This window comes from Seriola lalandi, unplaced genomic scaffold (assembly GCF_002814215.2).
Source record: "Seriola lalandi dorsalis isolate HSWRI2012SDOR001 ecotype SW California unplaced genomic scaffold, Sedor1 jcf7180002054475, whole genome shotgun sequence".
Lineage (NCBI taxonomy): Eukaryota > Metazoa > Chordata > Actinopteri > Carangiformes > Carangidae > Seriola > Seriola lalandi.
In genome coordinates this window covers 44,443-65,286 of record NW_019525028.1, presented here as the reverse complement: position 1 = coordinate 65,286, position 20,844 = coordinate 44,443, and the positions used below count along the sequence as shown (strand labels likewise).

Below are 20,844 nucleotides of genomic sequence, written 5' to 3'. Positions count from 1 at the left end.
CCCCCGGTGACGGTGCCCCCCCCCGGCTCGTCGCCGTCTCTCAGCATCATGGAGAGTCTGGAGAAGCAGCTCGTGTGTCCCATCTGTCTGGAGATGTTCACCAAGCCGGTGGTCATCCTGCCCTGCCAACACAACCTCTGCCGCAAGTGCGCCAACGACGTCTTCCAGGTGAGGTGCACGCACAGGTGAGCGCGCCTTAAAGAGACAGAGCACCTGGAGGCTGCTCTAAGCTCAGTGTGTTTGTTGTTTCAGCCTGTGTTACTGTTCAAACACGAGTCTCCTTGTTGGTGCGTTCAAGGACACTCTGACATCTGAGCACAGAAGCAGGTATTTGTTTACTACACAAGGACAGTGACGTGAGGGACGCAGTTATGGTCATTCATAAAATAGACAGCATCAGACACACTGATGTTTCATGTATAGAAAGCAGATCCATATAGTTGGATCCAGTGTGACCTCACTTCCTGAGGATGTCCCTCCACAATAAAGCTCCAGGCTGCAGAACTTTATTCAGAATCCTGTTTTTAAGTTTCCTTCAGTGTCACAGTGAAACATCATGATACACTGAGGACAGGAGCCGATCACAGGTGATTCACAGCTGTGTGACTGACAGATGTGGCAGATGTTTGGTTTGTAACACGTGAAGTGAAACAGCTGTTAAAGGTAATGGGCTTCAAAAGAACCTGTTTCAGCTGACCACATGTTCCACTGATGCTAACAGGAAGTGACACAGTCTCATGATATCAGCAGTGAAGGAGCTTGTATTTGATGTGGGTGAGTCATCTGACCACCAGGTGGCGTGATGTGAGGCCGAGGCTGTAAACACAGGTGAACACAGGTGAACACAGGTCCAACAGGAACAAACAGTTTCTGACTCTTTGTTGAACATTGTGAAGAAGTCTTATTGGACATAATGGAAACTGCAGATCCCAGACACCAGAACACAAACGCATCATGATGCAGAGTGTTGAAGACTGAAGACTCAGTGAGCAGGTGACATTCAGGAGCAGCAAACACTGACTTCCTGTTCGTTCTCACTGAGTGACACAAACGACCTGATTGTGACTTTATGAAAAGATTAATAATAATGAAAATCTCATCTGAGCTCATGTGGTTTTGTTTTCATTTAATCAGAGAAAAAAAAACGGGCAAAGTTTTCTTTAACAATAACTTTCAGTCTGTGTTACACCTCTCTACCTGTGTTTTGCCCCGCCCCCCTGCAGGCATCCAATCCCTACCTGTCGACGAGGAGCGGCTCCACGATGACGTCCGGCGGTCGTTTCCGCTGCCCGTCCTGTCGCCATGAAGTGGTCCTGGACCGACACGGAGTTTACGGCCTGCAGAGGAACCTGCTGGTGGAGAACATCATCGACATGTACAAACAGGGGAGCACCAGGTAACACACACCTGAGTCTGTCTATAACCGCAGGGACCTTAAAGTAGAAGTATTACCAGTGAGAAGTGGAGCAGTGAAGTTCTCCCTGGGATTCTTTAAAGCTTCATGTTTCTTCTTCTGTGTTTTATTTGAAGTGTTGATCCATCAGAAGATATAAAAACCACCTCAGTGTAGTTTTACATCTCCTCTCTCAGGCTTCTCTCTGGAGCTCTAGTATCAACAGGTTGGTGAGCCAATCAGAAGAGAGGAGGCTCTGAGCCTCTCTTCTGATTGGCTGACTGTTTTCTGAGTGAGCCAATAAAAATAAAGCAGATTTCAGGTAAAAACACTCAGAGAAACCAAATCCTGCAAGGTTTGGATGGTGGGTCCAGGTGGGCGGGGCTTGGTGACTGCTTTGTTGTGACATCACAAAGTTCCAGAAGTCCTGACGGCTGGTTTTAAGGCTCAGTTTCTGAATACAGGCTGTGTGCATTTCTCTGTGGACTGAGGATTTGATACTTTCACAGTATTAATATAGAAGCTAGAGCTGATCTATAATCTATAATCACACTACACATGGACACAGACCTTTACACTGGAGGAGCTTAAGTACACACATAAAAACACACCTGTGCACATGCACACTGGGGTCAGAGGTCACCACCAGGATGGTAGTTTTCTGAATTATTAAGGGCCAGTTCACCTAAAACAAACAGAAAATCACGAAACTTTTATTTTAATTTGAGATTTTCAAACCAACAAGAAAAATAAATTAAAACTATAAATACATGTAAATAAATATATAAAAATATATTATATATATTTTATATATTGATAATAATAAAATCTATAAACTTCATTGACTTGTTGCAGTGTTGATCAGTCTGACACAGATCTTTCTATTTACACAATACCAGCCGATGTCATCGCTGGTAAGCCCCGCCCCCGGCTGTGATTGGTCAGGTCGTTCTGTCCACTGTGTCTTGGGTGATCAGACAGACGGTGTTGCCCTGACCACTAGAGGGCGCTGTCCGACTGTCACTGCTGGATGTGACGGTTCAGTGAAGGTGTTTGTGTCGTTGACTCTCAGTCTATTTGTGAATGTAGGTCAGACTATTATAGTGTAGCAGCAGGACGAGCTGATGACATGAAACTTTATTTATCAGTCAGTGTGTTCAGTATTAAATCAAATTGTATTAAATAAATAAAGAATGAGATAAATAAATGTTAAGGATCTATAAAACAGTTGTATATGACTGGTGCACTGTGCGTCACTGCGTCTCTTCCCTGAAAGCTCAGACACTGATGCAGTTCATCATAGTGAGTAATGTCTCAATCCTTTATTCATTGATTAATTATATATTATTGAACTTCGGGAGAAGTATGAAGTGTAATTATAAATCAATCAAAGTTACAGAATGTGATGTCATGTATGTGGCTACACAGTATTTTTGTTCATGTTTCCTCTGTTATATGTGTTTATGGGGAGAAAGTGTTCATTTTGTTCTTTTTAGTTAGTTAGTTTTAGTTCGTTTTACAAACATTCAGACATATTAGTTCTTAAATAAAAGAAACAGATAAAATTGCGACAAGAAAGATGAAAATTCATTAAAAAAATTCATTAAAAAAACCCACAAATACATTAATTAAAAAAAAGACATATAATTTAAAAGTGACAGACTTCAGACAAACATTTCAGAATACATGTATTAATATTTTTATTATTAATATTAATATTATTAATATTAATATGACATGGATTTCTTGTTTGTTAATAATTTGAGAGACTTAAAATAACGTTCAAGATCAGTTAGAAACAAGGAGGGAATAGATTTAAGAAATTTCACCTTATGAACATGAAATTTCCCCAATAAGATCAAGAGGTTTAAATAAGTGGAAATATTTTTTATGTGTTGTTTTGCATAATATGTCACTTTCTTGGAGAAAGTGTCCAGGGTTCAGTGTCAGCAGGTGTCAGCGACGCTACCTGAGCAGTGCTCACAGCGAAGTCTCGCGAGAGTTACTCAGACAAGGAGAATCTCTGAGGACAAGATGGCCGCTTGTAACACTGAGGAGCCACTGTGAGCGCCACCTGTTGTTGCACAATCGCACAGGGTTTCACCTTCATGCACAAACTTACCAGCTACAACCCAAACCCTAAACCCAACAGGAAGTGAGAGATTTTGGCATTAATCTGCAGTTTTTGCGATTTCAAGTCGTCATACTCCTAAGGAATTCATCAGATGGACGTGGTGTGCGGTGAGTCTCATCTTAAGACCTTTGTGAAGTTAAATTGTGAAGTTTTTCAGTTTTCGTTGGAGGAACCGCCAGCGACTGCAGCAAGTTTTGATCCTTCGCCCAGAAAATTCAACTCGCTCTCATTTCAACACAAATTCTCCAAATGAGCCCAAAGTTTCTGTGTGTGATAACGGTCCCACCCTGAACACACTCATATGCTCATATTCAGGGAGACTCATAGCGCCACCTTATGGCAACGTGTGATATTATGATTTTCTTTTCATTTATTATTCCCAGAGAGTTGACCAGGTGCTCATCAAAAGGGTCATTAAATACTTGTGGGAAGGTGTTGATGTTGTCTTGTGAAAATTGTGACCTTTGCTTGAAGGGCGTGGCTCTGGCGGCAAGTTAAATACGAACCAGTAAGTGGCTTTATGGTCAATGACGTATTGTCGCATTCCAAGACCATTGGTGGTTTGTCCTCGTGTCCTGACCGCGGCGATGCTGCGCTGAAGAGCTGCTGGGTTTGGGTCAAAGGTCACGCCCATGGCAGCGCGGGGAAATTTGGATCATTCACCTTGAACATTCAACTCGCTCTCATTCCAACACACATGTAGGTAATACTCATAGCGCCACCTCATGCTAATACACAGAATTCTGAAAAAGGAAGTGGCGTTGTTCACTCTTCCCAGGATGCACCACACCTAGATGATGGTTTCCTGTTAACATCGTGGGTTTCTGCTGAACGGTATAATCTGTAGAACATTACATTTTTATGTGAGATGTCCTGTGATCTGGCTGAGACTTCACACACACCTATGTGCTTGTTGAAGTGTGTGTGTGTGTGTGTGTGTGTGTGTGTGTGTGTGTGTGTGTGCGTGTGTGTGTGTGTGTGTGAGGACCAGACTGAGCATGTGTGACATCACTCTGTGCATCGCTACATGGTCATTCACAGGTTATTAGTTCATTGATATATTTAGAGTTTTTATTTAATATTGTTCATTTTGAGCTTCAAACGTTTCACTGTTTAAAATAACATCCACCTGTCTGTGTGTCACCTGTCTGTGTGTCACCTGTCTGTGTGACCTGTCTGTGTGTCACCTGTCTGTGTGACCTGTCTGTGTGACCTGTCTGTGTGTCACCTGTCTGTGTGACCTGTCTGTGTGACCTGTCTGTGTGACCTGTCTGTGTGACCTGTCTGTGTGTCACCTGTCTGTGTCACCTGTCTGTGTGTCACCTGTCTGTGTCACCTGTCTGTGTGTCAGCAGTAAACCTGTGGAGGTGAAGCAGGAGCAGCCGATGTGTGAGGAGCATGAGGAGGAGAAGATCAACATCTACTGTGTGAGCTGCAGCGTCCCCACCTGTTCTCTGTGTAAGGTGTTCGGAGCGCACAAAGACTGTGAGGTGGCCCCGCTCGACAACGTGTTTACTAAACAGAAGGTAACGCAACAACGACATCAACACAACAACATCAACACAACAACATCAACACAACAACAACACAACAACATCAACAACAACATCAACACAACAACAACATCAACACAACAACAACATCAACACAACAACATCAACACAACAACATCAACACAACAACATCAACACAACATCAACACAACAACATCAACACAACAACATCAACACAACAACAACATCAACACAACAACATCAACACAACAACATCAACACAACAACATCAACACAACATCAACACAACAACATCAACACAACAACAACAACAACACAACAACATCAACACAACAACATCAACACAACAACAACATCAGTTCAACTCAACATAACATCAACACAACAACAACAACAACACAACAACATCAACACAACAACATCAACACAACAACAACAACAACATCAGTTCAACTCAACATAACATCAACACAACAACATCAACACAACAACATCAACACAACAACATCAACAGAACAACAACAACAACAACACAACAACATCAACACAACAACAACAACACAACAACATCAACACAACAACAACAACATCAGTTCAACTCAACATAACATCAACACAACAACAACATCAACACAACAACAACATCAACACAACAACAACATCAACACAACAACATCAACACAACAACAACATCAACACAACAACATCAACACAACAACATCAACACAACAACAACATCAACACAACAACAACATCAACACAACAACATCAACACAACGACATCAACACAACAACAACCACAACAACAACATAAACACAACAACAACAACACAACAACAACACAACATCAACATCAACACAACAACAACACAACAACAACATCAACGCAACAACGACATCAACACAACATCAACACAACAACACAACAACAACATCAACACAACAACAACATCAACACAACAACAACATCAACACAACAACAACATCAGTTCAACTCAACGACATCAACGCAACAACGACATCAACACAACAACATCAACACAACAACATCAACACAACAACATCAACACAACAACATCAACAACAACATCAACTCAACAACGAGAATAACGACAACAAGGACATTAACTGCAGTACTTCACTTCATCACAGTGAAGCTGTTCATCACTGGTGTTACTGCTGTAGTGATGTCACGTGTGTGTGTGTGTGTGTGTGTGTGTCTGTGTCTGTGTCTGTGTGTGTGCGTCTGTGTGTCTGTGTGTGTGTGTGTGCGTGCGTGTGTGTCACGTGCGTGTGTGTCACGTGCGTGTGTGTGTGTGTAGGCGGAGTTGACTGACTGTATCTCCATGCTTGTTGGGAACAATGAGAGGATTCAGGCGATCATCATTCAGCTGGAGGAAACCTGCAGAGCTGTCAATGTGAGTTCATCCACCTGCTTCACCTGAGGTTCACCTCACACCTGCTGCACACCTGGATTACCTGAGGTTCACCTCACACCTGCTGCACACCTGGATTACCTGAGGTTTTGTGACTGTGCTTTCAGGACAACGGTAGCAGACAGAAGTCGAAGGTGTGCGAGACGTTCGATCACCTGTTCGCCCTTCTGGAGGAGAAGAAAGGTGAGATGACAGTGAGGATCACCTGTGAACAGGAAGAGAAGCTGGACTACATCCGAGGTCTGAGGAGGAAGTACAACGAGCACATGGAGAACACGGCCAAGCTGCTGGAGACCGCCATCCAGACCATGGACGAGTCCGAGATGGCCGTGTTCCTGCAGGTGAACTGAGACTAGCGCTGTCCATCATGTTGTTACTTCCTGTTCTGACTGAAGAACAGCTTCCAGAGTTTTATTTTGAAGGGCATGATAAAAACATTTGAATCATAATTAAAACCTGAACATATGAGAGTGATCAGAACCGATCAGATCAATGTTGAAAATAATCATGTGATCAATAACTTTGATTTGTCTCCCACAGACGACCAAACCTCTGCTACAGAAGTGAGTATTGAACAATACAACTGTATCTGATGTTCAATAACATCCCTGCAGTGTTAATTGATTATTGGCTTTTTATTGATCAGAATTGTGGAGGGCACCAACACGTCTCACCTGGACAAACTCCAACATGGCTACGAGAATATGGAGCACTTCACGGCCGACTTCGATCGTCAGCGGCGAGCGCTGAGCAACGTCGACTTCATCAGAGGTGACGCACAAAGGAAGTGACTGTTTGACCAATCACAGACAAGACACCTCGGAACGTGCTAACATGTTAGCACACAGGATGTTCAGTTAGCGTAGTCATTGGAATGTTTTTTAATGTGTTAGCTGTAGGCTACTATCAATCAGAGCAGGAGTTGAGTGCTAACAAGTGAAACTACATGGTAGTATCTAATGTAAACATAAAGCTTATGTATTAGCATGATGCTAAATGACTGTAGTCTCATGCTACTATAGTATGCTAATGTGTTAACATGGAGCTACCGTAGTGTATGCTAATATTTTAGCTAACCCTGTGTTTCCCCTCAGCTGAAGAAGACGACGATGATGATGATGAAGATGAGGTGGAAGTCAGAGGGACGTCAGACAGTCGAGTTGAGTCGCAGCAGCCAGATGCACCTGCAGCAGCTATAGCCAATCAGCACCCTCCTCTCTCACCTGTTCAGCTCTCAGCCCCGCCCCCTCAGAAATCCTCAGAGGCACCACCCACAGTGACCACACATACTAAAAGCCCTGCTCCATCATCACTCAGTCAGGCCCCACCCCCTCTGCCTGTCCCCACCGCCAGTGCCACCCCCCAGGTATGCTTGTTGGTCAATGATCATTCACTGGACCCTCTAATTGATCGATCTGATTGGATAACGTTGATTGATTGTGGGCAGGGCCCGAAACTCCAGAGAGAGATGATGAGATTATTGATTTTCTGACGTCATTCTTCTTCTCCTCCTTCTTCTGCAGGTTCAGTCTGACCAGCAGAACGACTCGGAGGACAAAGATGGACCCAAACACGTCTTCTCCTTCAGCTGGCTCAACCAGAAATAGAACCAGTGCAACCAGTGACACCAGTCCAGGACCTGGATCAGTCCAGGACCTGGATCAGTCCAGGACCTGGATCAGTCTGACCCGGTCTGAGGACGTTTGTTGAAGGTTTAACAGAAGACATTCTGAATCGGTGATCTCTGATGATCCATTAGTTGTGTGAACGTGTCAAATAAATGATAGTTTTCTTATTAAGCTGATTCTCTTCCTTCATTGAGTCTGGTTTCAAGAAGCTCCACACCTGGTCCAACAGGACCAGACCAGGTAAAGATGTTATCTCATAAAGGATCTGACATCAGCTGTTCAGAAATAAGGAAATAAGCAAATATTTATTCACTTTCACATTCATATTTCCTCATAGATTAATTGTAAATGTGTAGAAATTTAGATTAAAGGCAGCTAATTGTTTTTTTGTGAATGTGTGTATTTAATCCTTAAATTTACATTAATTATAGTTTCAATCTATTTATTTTTAATATTCAATGTTTTATATATTTTTGTATTAATTTAAATATAAATGTATGTTTCTGTAATTATTTCAGAATTGATTTAAATATGTTTTAGCTCAGATCCATCGTTCACAGTGGATTTATTTGGTTGGATACATAGTTGGAAATGCTAGGTAACATTAGCTTCCTTGTTAGCTTAGCTACAGACCTACAGTCTTTCCTCTGTCAATGTAGTCTAGAAAAACAATCTGAACGACTGTAGTTTTTACTCTGTTTGTTTTTTCATGTTTGTTTGTTGATGTTTCATATGATCAGATTTGTTTATCTGGATTGACTCTTCCACCACCTGGTCGTTGCCGTGGAAATGTGCATTCATGGGTTTTGGGAGTGGAGCTTCTGAAGGAGTTCTGAAGGGAGGGGTGTACTCCTCCTTTAATCGTTTCCTGAATGTTTCTAACATTTTTCCTTAGTTGTTCATTTAAATTGTTTATTTGTTGTTTAGAGCGACACTCCACTACAAGCCTGTGTTGTATTGACTTGTTATTTAAACTTGTGAGTGAGGTGAAGCTGAGGTGAAGCTAAAGTTTAGCTGAGGTGAAGCTAAAGTGAAGCTAAAGTTTAGCTGAGGTGAAGCTAAAGTTTAGCTGAGGTGAAGCTAAAATGAAGCTGAGGTGAAGCTAAAGTGAAGCTAAAGTTTAGCTGAGGTGAAGCTAAAGTTTAGCTCAGGTGAAGCTAAAGTGAAGCTGAGGTGAAGCTAAAGTGAAGCTAAAGTTTAGCTGAGGTGAAGCTAAAGTGAAGCTAAAGTTTAGCTGAGGTGAAGCTAAAGTGAAGCTGAGGTGAAGCTAAAGTGAAGCTGAGGTGAAGCTAAAGTTTAGCTGAGGTGAAGCTAAAATGAAGCTGAGGTGAAGCTAAAGTGAAGCTGAGGTGAAGCTAAAGTGAAGCTGAGGTGAAGCTAAAGTTTAGCTGAGGTGAAGCTAAAGTGAAGCTGAGGTGAAGCTAAAGTGAAGCTAAAGTGAAGCTAAAGTTTAGCTGAGGTGAAGCTAAAGTTTAGCTGAGGTGAAGCTGAGGTGAAGCTGAGGTGAAGCTAAAGTGAAGCTGAGGTGAAGCTAAAGTTTAGTTGAGGTGAAGCTGAGGTGAAGCTAAAGTGAAGCTAAAGTTTAGCTGAGGTGAAGCTAAAATGAAGCTGAGGTGAAGCTAAAGTGAAGCTGAGGTGAAGCTAAAGTGAAGCTAAGGTGAAGCAGCTGCTAAATGAAGCTCAGACTGTAAAAACACAGTGATGACGACACTGGACAGGAAGTAAAGTCTTTTATTTTCCGAAGCTGTCCATCATCCTGCGGTTGCTGTCGGCCTGCTGGGCCATCTGCTCTGCCCGGGCCATCTGCAGCACCTCCCTGAGGAGGTGGAAGGTCAGGTCCAGAGAGATGGGAGGCTCCTCGGACCTCTTCCCCTTCTCCTCCTCCACCACCTCCTCCTCCTGCTGCTGCTGCTCCACCTGCAGGAGGCGCTGTGTGAGCTGCAGCAGAGCCTGGTTCACCCCCGAGGAGGAGGAGGAGGAGGAGATGAAGAGGTCTGGAGCAGCAACAGGGGAGGAGAGTCCACCTCCACCCAGCCGCAGGGAGAACTCCTCCCCCAGGCGGAGGAGCAGCGGTCGGGGGAGGCGGGGGCCGGCAGGAGCGACAGTGGGTCCACAGTGGGCAGAGGGAGGGGGGAGGACACCGAGCAGAGCCACGAGCCACAATGACAAGTTCAGCTTCATCTCCACTGCTGCAACCTGGACGATGCCTTCAAAGACCTCCTGAGGAATCAGAAAACCCAGAGACGTACACACAAACACAACATCGTCAATACGATCCGCTGCTGCCTGTGTCGGGGCAGATGGAGGGCTGATGATGTAATATAATTTACTCTCCTGCAGCTGCTTCTAACTTCCCTCCTGAGAATCAATAAATTAATAATAATCAATAGAACAGGTAAATTCAGTGTCTTACCTGATCGTCTGATTCCGTGTCTCCTCAGTCAAACACAAACTCTGAGCTCAGTCTATTTATCTGAGTCTCAGGGAGGGAGGGGCTCTGCTCACTCTGCCTCAGTGAAGATGATGATGATGACGATGACGATGATCTTCATCCTCAGCAGACAGTGTGTTTTCCTTTTTAAACTTTTCTTTGACCTTTTCTCAGACGTTTCAAACAAACAAACAGCAGCTGACATGTTAGAGGTGGAGGCGAGGAGAGGAAGATGATGAAGATGAGGCTGATGAAGATGATGTGACCTTTCTCAGCTCGGCGTGGACTGGAGGCGTGACCTTCGTCTCCTGCAGCGAGGCAGTGAGGCTCAGCAGGAGTTCCACAGGTGAGTCTGTCTTTACAAACAGGAAGAAGAAGACGAACTGAAAGGGTTAACAACAACATGTGACCTCATCACTCAATGACCCTGCACCTTTCAGCTCATGGTCCTCATCAGGGAGGGACTGACATGGTTACCTGGGGATGCAGCTCCCAGGTGAGACTCCCAGGTGAGACAGGCTGGTGTTGGACTGCGACCTGAATCTTCTCAGATAATTAACGGACGAATTAAATGTTTCATGTTTTTTCTTCACAGTGGAAAAACTCATCAAACAAACGAACAATAAAATAAAAGCAGCGAAACGTCAGAGAGTTTGTTTAAAGGTCGATGTGTCAGCATTGAGTCTCTTCAAACACACACACACACACACACACACACACACACACACACACACACACACACACACACACACACACACCTGTCAGAAAACTAAAACCCCTCCAGTGTTTGTGTATCTGCTGTGACCTCTGACCTTTGACCGTTTATTAGGCTTCAAGAGGAAAAACAACTTTAACACAAACATCTGCGATCCTTCATGTGTCCTTTACTTTGAAAATCTAAAGCCTTTAAAAGGCTCTTAATTTGAAATAAGCAGATTTTAAGGGGTTCCCGACTTTCCCCTTAATTTACTTCTTAAACCCTTTGATCAGTTTAAGTACTAAATCCATCCATCATCAATGACGTCATCATTAATGATGAAGTTAATGTAATGTAAGGTAAAATATTAAATGAGTGCGACATTTACTTTGAAATGAGTGTAGACGGAAGTAGTGTCTCCTGTCCTGCGTGCAGGTGACTTGACGCCCGTTAATTTTAATCTCGGTCCGCGGCTCGTGAGGATCATTGACGCAGAGATGGCAGGAAGAGACCGGGTCGTTCACCTGCTCAGGCAGCTCGAGCGCGCGGCGTAAGTTTGATCCACGTTCATTTAAAATCTGATTTAAAATGAAAATTGAAATGAAAAACAACCCGTGGTGACGTCTCAGTCAGAGGGGGAGGGGTAACTCCGAACTCCCTTCAATAATGTGACAGTTTTAAAATATTTGGTTCAAAGTCAGAGATTATTCAGAGGAGAGATCAGAGGAACCAGATCCTGGACCAGGAGGGGGTCCGTGACAGTCCGGCTCAGGTGTGACAGAGCGGGAAACTTTCATTTCTACTTTTAAACCGGTTTTCAGAGTCACCTGTTGAGAACAAGTGACCCATGTGGGGGAGCTTTAAGCAGGGGCGTTTTGAGGAGCCTGCAGGGTCCGAGTCTCAGTCTCAGATTCAGGTCTGAGGTCTCAGGTCTGAGGACTGAGGTCCTGGTCTTGGTCTTGGTCTTCAGAACTGGACTGGACCTTTGATGAAACCAGCAGGTTTCTAATGGACTTCTGTCTGTGTAAACAGGTGCAGATGTCCCGCTCACTCCAACACCTTCCACCAAGGTATTCCACAGTCACACGTGTCCATTCACACATTCACACAGTCACACAGTCACACAGTCACACATTCACACAGTCACACAGTCACACATTCACACATTCACACATTCACACATTCACACATTCACACAGTCACACAGTCACACAGTCACACATTCACACATTCACACAGTCACACAGTCGCACAGTCGCACATTCACACAGTCACACAGTCACACATTCACACATTCACACAGTCACACATTCACACATTCACACATTCACACAGTCACACATTCACACATTCACACGCATGTGATGCTCCACAGGTTTGTCAATCAGTGTTGGTATTTACTGACTGATAACCTCGGGTCACGGCCACGTGGAGGGAGTTTGGTCTCAACTGAGAATAATGAAGAATTTTAATCACCACATCTGTAACTCATTGAAGTTCTGATTAACCTGGATCAATATTATGTATCCTTTATTGATTGATCAGTAATTCACTCACAGTTTTTCCCACAGGTTCTGGAGCTGCAACATGTACGGTCAGGAAAACGGACTACGCCTTCGAGGTAACACACACCAGACTGTTCCAAAAATCATCAGTTTAGCAGCTCGTCAGTCAAATCAGTTTATTTTTATTTTTCATTTATTTAATCAATCTTTAATTAATCATCTAGACTCACTGAGACTCTAAAATTCAACACAAAGTCTGCGTTTGTTCATTTACACTTGTGTGTAAGTGAAACTTTTAAACATATTTTTATTGTCAGACATTTTTAAAATCAGGAAACTTTGAGCAGCTAAAAAAAGTTAAAGTTTTCTGTCTTTGTTTATTACATGAAATAAATTTTCCCGTCAGGAAGGAGCTTCAGTCAGAAACAGGCTGAGAGTTTGTGGTTTGTGTCCGTCAGATGGCGAGTTCCAACATCAGATATGGAGAAGGAGTCAGCAGGGAGATCGGCATGGTAACTAGATCATCATCATCATCATCATCATCACACCTTGATTCTACAGGAAGCTGTGGATAAAGGTTCTTCACACTGAGAAGTGTGAAGAGCTCTGCAGGTCAAACTGAGCCGTGTCGTTGTTCCCTGGTTCTCCAGCAGAACCTCGGAGCCCGGAACGTCACATTAGCTCTAAGCTAACTTGCTAGCGCTAAGCTAGTTAGCAAGCTTTTTATGATTTTTGCTGAAACTTACTTTGATTTCATTTTTTACAGTGTACTAAAGTTTTAAACTTCAACATTGTAAAAATGTTTGATGATTATTCAAATGAGAAAATAATGGATGAATTTTAAAAAATAACATTTCCTTGCCAGAAATCTTGAATTTTCAAGTGGCTAACGTGTTTTATCAATAGGGTGTGTCTGTCTAACATCTGTCTGTTCTCCGGTTCTCCTGCAGGACCTGCAGAACCTCGGAGCCCGGAACGTCTGTCTGATGACAGACAAGAACTTGTCCCGCCTCCCCCCGGTGAAGGCCGTCCTGGAGTCTCTGGCCAAGAGTGGAATCAAGTACAAGGTGTACGACAACGTCCGGGTGGAGCCCACCGACACCAGGTGAGGGCATCACAGGTGAATGTACGGTGCTGCTCTCTGATTGGCTGTCGGCTGTAGAGACAATGATCATTTTAACTTTGCTACATTCTGGGGATGCAGACAACAGCTTGTCACATCAATCTTTATGGGTACATAGACCTGTTTCCACACCGTCCTTGCAAGGACTCTGGTCCCAACAAGTCCTTACTCCGTGTTGTGTGGTTCAGTGTCTGATGTGTGACCTGAGACAGGAAGTGATGTCATTCAAACTTCCTTTTCTGACTGAGAACCACTAAATAGAAATAGTTAAAAGCTGAAGTCAAACTCCTGAAGAACCTGGATTAAACTCAGTGTGTTTACAAACCATTTATTATGAATGATGAACCAGGTTCTGTAGACAGTCTACTTGTTTATTGTCTTAACATTAGCTCTAGGCTAACTTGCTAGCACTAGGCTAGATAGCAAGCTTTTTGTGATTTTTGCTGAAATGTACTTTCTTTTCATTTTTTGCAGTGTACTTAAGTTTTAACCTTTGAGAAAATAGTGGATGAAATTATTGTAAAAAATAACATTTCCTTGTTAGAAATGGCGGCCATCTTGGATTTTGAAGTGGCTTTTATCAAAAGAGTAAAAAGAGGAATAGTTGGTTTAGTTCTTGTTTCTTCACTTGAGAGATTTCTCTGAAACATGAACGTCATCCTCTCTTCTGTGTGCGTCTGGTTCTTCAGTTTTAAAGACGCCATCTCGTTTGCTAAAAACGACTCGTTCGACGTGTTTGTGGCGGTGGGCGGGGGCTCAGTGATTGACACCTGTAAAGCAGCCAACCTGTACGCTTGTCACCCTGACGCCGACTTCCTGGACTTCGTCAACGCCCCGATCGGTAAAGGGAAGCCGATCACCGGAGCTGTGAAGCCGCTCATTGCAGGTAATGCAAAGGGTTACCATGGCAACCACTCAGTGAGGCTAGGGGCGGGGTCAGGACACTTAGGCATGATTGACAGTTCAGAATAAGTGTTTATAATAAAAACAGTAGTGTGGAGTCAGTGAACAGTTAATGATTATTAATGAATCATTGATCAGTGATGATCAATAACTGATCAGCTGATCACTGCTGTCAGCCTCACCTGTGTCCTCCACCTGTTTTTCGTACCAGAGCTCAGGTGGTAAACAGGTGACCTTGTCTTGTCTTATCAGTTAGAAGCTGGTCAAGGTTCCTCAGACAGTAAAGTGCAGGTGAGGGGTGGGGAGTCGGGGGTCAACTCAATCACCTGCTCAGGTGTGTGTAAAGGTTCCATAGGTGACCTGTAGCAGTGTTGATGTTGTTCACCTGTGACTGTGTTTCAGTCCCAACCACCGCCGGCACCGGCAGTGAGACGACCGGGGTCGCCATCTTTGACTACGAGCCTCTGAAGGCCAAGACAGGTGAGAATTAACACCTGCTGCTCCAGGTGACGACAAGAAACCTCTGTCCTGTTGCTATAGAAACTCGTTTTCCTCTTCTGCTGTCGTCTCCTCCTCCTCCCTCATGAAGCTGTACACTTCCTGCTGGAGTTTCACATTAAAAGCCTGGAGGTTTTAAACAACAGGAAAGAGTTATGTCTGAACCGCTTTATTTACCTGATGACATCACAAAGTCAGTCTGAGCTGTGATTGGCTGTCTGTGCTCAGGTATCGCCAGCCGAGCCATCAGACCCACGCTGGGTATCGTGGACCCGACACACACACTGAGCATGCCCGAAAGAGTTGCCGCCAACAGCGGCTTCGATGTGCTCTGGTCAGTCTGTCCACATCTGTCAACATCTGTCAATGTCTTGTTTTTTATGTTTTAATTAAAATATATTTCATTTATTTTTTGTTAATGTTTAATCTGAATACACCACTTTATATATAACAAAATATGAATTTCAATTATTTTCTTTTGTTTCTCTTAACATTTTACATTTATTTTTGAAATTGTTTTGCCTCATTCTATTTTTATTTGAGTTTAATTTATTAATATTTTTTATTTATGTTTATTTCAGTTTGATGTCAGATGTGTTTATTTCTTTTGATTTAATCTCTAGATTTTTCTTATATTGAATTCTATATTTCTGTTTTTATTTTATATGAGATTTTAATAAATAAATGAATAATGTAGCAGTGGCAGTTGTTACCATGGAAACAGGTATGATTATGTGGTGTTTTATTTCCTGTAGTCACGCTCTGGAGTCTTACACCGCTCTGCCCTACAACCAGAGAAGCCCATGCCCCCCCAACCCCATCAACCGCCCCGCCTACCAGGGCAGCAACCCCATCAGCGATGTGTGGTCCCGCCACGCCCTCAACGTGGTCTCCAAGTACATGAAGCGGTAGGTTCAGGGCCGTCAGAGAACCACAGAGGAACCGATCAGGTTCCCTGAGGAACACTAATTAAAATAATTAAAGGCTCAATTTAAAAATCTAATTAAAAAAAAAAAAAAAGAAAATATATGAAAGTTGAAAAAATATGAAAAAAAACAAATGATAAAAAAGAAAGAAAACAAACTTTAAAGAATAAAAACCAAAGAACATTGATCAATAAAATCAGAGTGTTTGATCGTCTGTTGAACATTTTTATATTATAGAAACCTGACACAGTAGATTGATTGATTGATTGATTGATTGATTGATTGTGTACAGAGCTGTGCGGGACCCTGAGGACCTGGAGGCCCGGTCCAGCATGCACCTGGCCAGCGTGTTCGCTGGGATCGGCTTCGGAAACGCTGGAGTTCATCTGTGGTGAGAGATTCGCTGTCAGCTGTTCATCACATGAGCAATTAAATAATGAATGTAACAATAAATCAATATGATACGACACAGAAGTTATTACAGCTTTATAACCTGTGTGTGTGTGTGTGTGTGTGTGTGTGTGTCTGTGTGTGTGTGTGTGTGTGTGTGTGTGTCTGTGTGTGTGTGTGTGTGTGTGTGTGTGTGTGTGTGTGTCTCTGTGTGTGTTGCAGTCATGGGATGTCGTACCCGATCGCTGGAAACGTGAAGACTCACTCAGCCACAGGTTACAGTGTGGAGCACCCCCTGGTGGTGAGACAGCACGACACACATATATCATCTATACGTCATATACACATATATGTATGTCATGAAACATGAGACTTAATTTTTATTACTTCATCTGTGTGTGTGTGTGTGTGTGTGTGATCATGTGTGTGTGTGTGTGTGTGTGTGTGTGTGTGTGTGTGTGATCCTGTGTGTGTGTGTCCTCAGCCTCATGGTCTCTCAGTTGTCCTCACGTCTCCGGCTGTTTTCAACTTCACTGCCCCGATGTGTCCAGAGCGTCACCTGGATGCTGCAGAGATCCTCGGTAAATGTTCACCTGTTCACCTGTTCACCTGTTCACCTGTTCACCTTATAAAACACACATAACACTATAAAAAAAATAAAAATAGTGATAATATAACACAACACAAATACAGATTGCGTTCAGGTGCAGTAACAGACTCTGTGTTGTGTTCAGGTGCAGTAACAGACTCTGTGTTGCATTCAGGTGCAGTAACAGACTCGGTGTTGTGTTCAGGTGCAGATATCCGGCAGGTGAAGCGGGCGGATGCAGGCGCTGTTCTGGCCGACACGCTGCGTCAGTTCCTGTTCGAGCTGCAGGTGGAGGACGGACTGGGAGCGGTGGGTTACAGTTTAGACGACGTCCCGGCTCTGGTCAGAGGAACGATCCCACAGGTAAATCTCTCAGCTCAATTCAAGCTCATTAATTATTCAGAAACCTTCAGCTCAGTCACTTCACTCATCATTCACATTCATCTGGAACTAAAGGGAAAACTCAAGAGCCCTTAACATCTACTTCATTAAGGCCTTTCAAATTAAGGGCTTTATAAGGGCTTTAGATTTTCAAAGTAAAAGACAAATGAAGGATCCCAGGCTGATTCAGGTGTTTGCGTGTTTTCAGGGGAAATTAAGGGTTAATTAAGGGGACTTTAAGGGATTGCTGTGTCAGTGTGGTGTTGATGTGAGTTGTTTATCTCCAGGAGCGAGTGACCAAACTGTCTCCCAGAGAGCACAGTGAGGAGGACCTGGCCGAGCTGTTCTCAGCCTCCATGAAGCTCTACTGACCCTGAACGCATCGCCTCTGTCTGTGCTGTGTTGAGCTGCAGTTCTTCTAACAGCCACTAGATGCTGCTGCGCCTCCACCTGCACAGACTCACGTGTGACTGGACATGTGACTGGACATGTGACTGGACATGTGACTGGACATGTGACTGGACATGTGACCCATCTGGGTGTGTCCTCCTGTCTGTTCATCAGTGTCCTCATGTGTTCATTAAAGGTGTGACTCAAACATCTGGATGTAACATCACAAACCATCACAGTTTAACAGGAAGTTGAGTAAATAACATGAAACTGTTTGTCAACAAATAAATTAATAGATGAATTAACTGATTATAATATTAACGTGTTTTAATGGATCAACACAGTTTAAACATTAAAACAACTCCAACAACATGGAAGTCCCTTAATTTACATTTTTAAGTTTATATAGATAAAATAAATGAGTTACATAAAACATTAATGTTGATGAGTCTTAAAACAGAAAAACATCAAACAGCCTGAATTTACCTGCATAGAAAAAAGAAGTTAAATCTGTGTGTGTGCGCGTGTGCATGTATATGTGTGAGTGTGCGTGTGTATATGCGTGTGTGTGTGTGTATATGTGTGCGTGGCTGTGTGCGTGTGTATATGTGTGGGTGAATATATGTGTGTGTGTGCGTGTGCATATGTGGGTGCGTGGCTATGTGCGTGTGTATATGTGTGGGTGTGTGTGTGTGTATATGTGTGTGTGCGTGTGTATATGTGTGTGTGTGTGTGTGTATATGTGTGTGTGTGTGTGTGTATATGTGTGTGTGTGTGTATATGTGTGTGTGAGTGTGTGTGTGTGCGTGTGTGTTTTCTTAGAACTCTCATGTTAATCCAGTTTTACCCTGATCCAGGAACAGTTGTTATATAAACCTGATCTGACTGTGTTTAACTGGTTTAACTCCAGGAACAGAAAAGGAGCTAAACACAGAGTGACCCTGAATGCACCACAGAGCCCACCTGTTCACTGTTTGACTCATGACTCATCAGAGTCACTCTGACTCCACTCCATAATTAATAATAATCATCTCATCAATAATTGATCTGATTGTTTCTCAGTAACGACACAAACATTTGTTCATTTCCCTGTTTACAACAAACAATAATACAATCAACAACAACAATCAATACTAATAATAATCAGTAGGTTTAATGTACAATTTAGATTTTGTTATTGTTGTTATCGTTGTTGCTGCGACTGCAGTTACTGATGAAACAGGACAAACACTTGATTAGATTGATCACTGATTAATGGTTGAAGTTTAATTAGCTCGTCCTCTCTGAACTTTGACCTTGTTTACAAACCATCATCAGAGCTGATCAGCTGATCAATGAGAATCATTAGTTAAAACTAATTTAATGAAGCATAAACATTAATGAATCAGTAATGGCCTTAACTAGTTCTGCTTCAACTACATCGGTCTGATTGTTCCACTTTTATTTTGACACTTCAGTAAAGGATCTTACTACTTCCTGCTCCACTGATGACAACAACAACAACAATACTAACGATGATGTGATGGCAGTAGCGGCGTCACGTGACATCAGGTCGTTGTTTCGTTATGAAACATAGACTCAGGTTCAGCAGGTGGAGCAGCTCGTCCTCTGAATGTCGGTGGTTTGATTCTCGTGTGTTGATGTGAAGATCCTGCAGTTCTCTGTATCGTCAGTGTGTGTGGAGACGGACAGAGAGCACGCGCTGCATGACCAGGTGCATCAGGTGAGGGTGTGAACCCGAACCACTGCTCAGACACACCTGGTGTGTGTGTGTGTGTGTGTGTTTGTGTGTGTGTGTGTGCGCGTGTGTGTGCGTGTGTATGCGTGTGTGTGCGTGCGTGTGTGTGCGTGTGTGTTACAGAGACACACACACTCAGCAGGATTAGTGGCTGCAGGTATTAAAGCTCAGAGTGTGTGTGTGTGAGAGAGCAGCATGCAGCAGATCTACAGACACTCTGATGAGCAGTTTGAGATTTATACCACCGTCTTCTCCCCCCAAGGTGAGTCCACACACACACACACACACACACACACACACACACACACACACGTCTTAGAGTAAAAACTTTATTATCTATTAAATGTAATGATTAACAGTCGATGACTTCCTCCCTTTAAACCTGATGAAAAGACAGTTTCATCAGTTAATGGATGAATTCTGTGCAGAAATGAGACGTGAGGACAGTTTGAGACAAACAGCTGAGACGTGTGTCCTCATGTCTCTGGTTAATGAGATGGATCGTCGTGATTCTTCACCCACTGAGTGGATTTCATTTATTCATCGAACCAGGAAAAACCCAGAGAGTGTTTAATGAAACAAGAGTCAGGCTCATTTAAACAGCGATGCCTTCAGGAACCTGCATGATTTAAAACAATGATGAAGCTGCAGGTGTAGTTCACAGAAGCTGTTCAGTGTCAGTACAGAGACATGAAGGTGTCACCACAGGAGGAGACTGAGCAGGTACAGAAACACCTGAGACCAACAGGTAAATACATGGCTACTGGTAGCTTTTTACATTAAAACAAACACACACATGCACACACACACAAACACATACACCAGGTATGATGTGGGCTGACAGTGACACCCACCTGTCACTAAAAGAGGCCACGCCCTCAATCCTCAATAACTGTAGTCCTTAATAAAATGTAAACAGGTGAGTTATATAAACAGGTGAGTTATATAAACAGGTGAGATATATAAACAGGTGAGTTATATGAACAGGTGTCATGAAGGAGTAAATTAGCTCTAGAGACCAGAACAGTTTTTGTACCAGGCTGTAAACATGTTTATTTCTGCTGTAAAGTTGGACATTTTAACATGGGAGTCTATGGGACTGACTCACTGTTGGAGCCAGACTCTAGTGGCCGTTAGAGGAACTGCAGCTGCTGGTTTCAGGCTGGAG

At 43.2% G+C, this 20,844-nt stretch overlaps 4 protein-coding genes across 6 annotated transcripts in view; 3 read left to right on the top strand and 1 right to left on the bottom strand.

Moving 5' to 3' along the window:
* Positions 1–6: 6 nt before the first annotated feature.
* On the top strand, positions 7–8,276 carry LOC111659202 (E3 ubiquitin-protein ligase TRIM63-like). 3 transcript variants are annotated; one of them, XM_087175555.1, is made up of 10 exons: positions 7–168; positions 1,224–1,396; positions 4,879–5,053; positions 6,364–6,459; positions 6,585–6,818; positions 7,018–7,040; positions 7,124–7,248; positions 7,572–7,843; positions 8,001–8,116; positions 8,151–8,276. In XM_087175555.1, exons 1-9 carry the CDS (start codon positions 49–51, stop codon positions 8,082–8,084), a joined length of 1,302 nt encoding a protein of 433 aa, XP_087031681.1. In that variant the 5' UTR covers positions 7–48; the 3' UTR covers positions 8,085–8,116; positions 8,151–8,276. The 3 variants fall into 3 exon arrangements, with proteins under 3 accessions (XP_087031681.1, XP_023267828.1, XP_023267827.1); XM_023412060.2 differs by having other exon boundaries at positions 4,882–5,053; positions 8,001–8,276; XM_023412059.2 differs by having other exon boundaries at positions 8,001–8,276.
* Positions 8,277–9,836: 1,560 nt separating this feature from the next.
* LOC111659203 (corticoliberin-like) lies at positions 9,837–10,313 on the bottom strand. The gene has a single exon (XM_023412061.2). It carries the CDS (start codon positions 10,284–10,286, stop codon positions 9,837–9,839), a length of 450 nt encoding a protein of 149 aa, XP_023267829.1. The 5' UTR covers positions 10,287–10,313.
* Positions 10,314–11,638: 1,325 nt separating this feature from the next.
* adhfe1 (alcohol dehydrogenase iron containing 1) lies at positions 11,639–18,310 on the top strand. Its single transcript, XM_023412062.2, has 14 exons — positions 11,639–11,783; positions 12,266–12,303; positions 12,805–12,854; positions 13,197–13,250; positions 13,689–13,843; positions 14,551–14,747; positions 15,167–15,244; positions 15,491–15,596; positions 16,018–16,170; positions 16,481–16,579; positions 16,801–16,879; positions 17,063–17,159; positions 17,373–17,530; positions 17,836–18,310. The coding sequence occupies exons 1-14, from the start codon at positions 11,731–11,733 to the stop codon at positions 17,917–17,919; spliced, it is 1,401 nt and encodes a 466-aa protein (XP_023267830.1). The 5' UTR covers positions 11,639–11,730; the 3' UTR covers positions 17,920–18,310.
* Positions 18,311–19,465: 1,155 nt separating this feature from the next.
* LOC147818789 (uncharacterized) overlaps positions 19,466–20,844 on the top strand; it is a 5,501-nt gene continuing 4,122 nt past the window's right edge. Inside the window, exons 1-2 of the mRNA XM_087175549.1 lie at positions 19,466–19,661; positions 19,871–19,996. Coding sequence (XP_087031675.1) covers positions 19,645–19,661; positions 19,871–19,996 — 143 coding nt within the window. The 5' untranslated portion in view covers positions 19,466–19,644. The remainder of the gene's footprint in view (positions 19,662–19,870; positions 19,997–20,844) is intronic.

Coding starts and splice junctions, on each gene's coding strand:
- LOC111659203 (XM_023412061.2), bottom strand. CDS start 10,286: ATGAAGCTGAACTTGTCATTGTGGCTCGTGGCTCTGCTCGGTGTCCTC.
- adhfe1 (XM_023412062.2), top strand. CDS start 11,731: ATGGCAGGAAGAGACCGGGTCGTTCACCTGCTCAGGCAGCTCGAGCGC. Junction 16,171..16,480: donor GTCTCCAAGTACATGAAGCG/GTAGGTTCAGGG, acceptor GATTGTGTACAG/AGCTGTGCGGGACCCTGAGG. Junction 17,160..17,372: donor GGATGCTGCAGAGATCCTCG/GTAAATGTTCAC, acceptor TGTTGTGTTCAG/GTGCAGATATCCGGCAGGTG.
- LOC111659202 (XM_087175555.1), top strand. CDS start 49: ATGGAGAGTCTGGAGAAGCAGCTCGTGTGTCCCATCTGTCTGGAGATG. Junction 5,054..6,363: donor ACGTGTTTACTAAACAGAAG/GTAACGCAACAA, acceptor GTGTGTGTGTAG/GCGGAGTTGACTGACTGTAT. Junction 7,844..8,000: donor CCGCCAGTGCCACCCCCCAG/GTATGCTTGTTG, acceptor CTTCTTCTGCAG/GTTCAGTCTGACCAGCAGAA.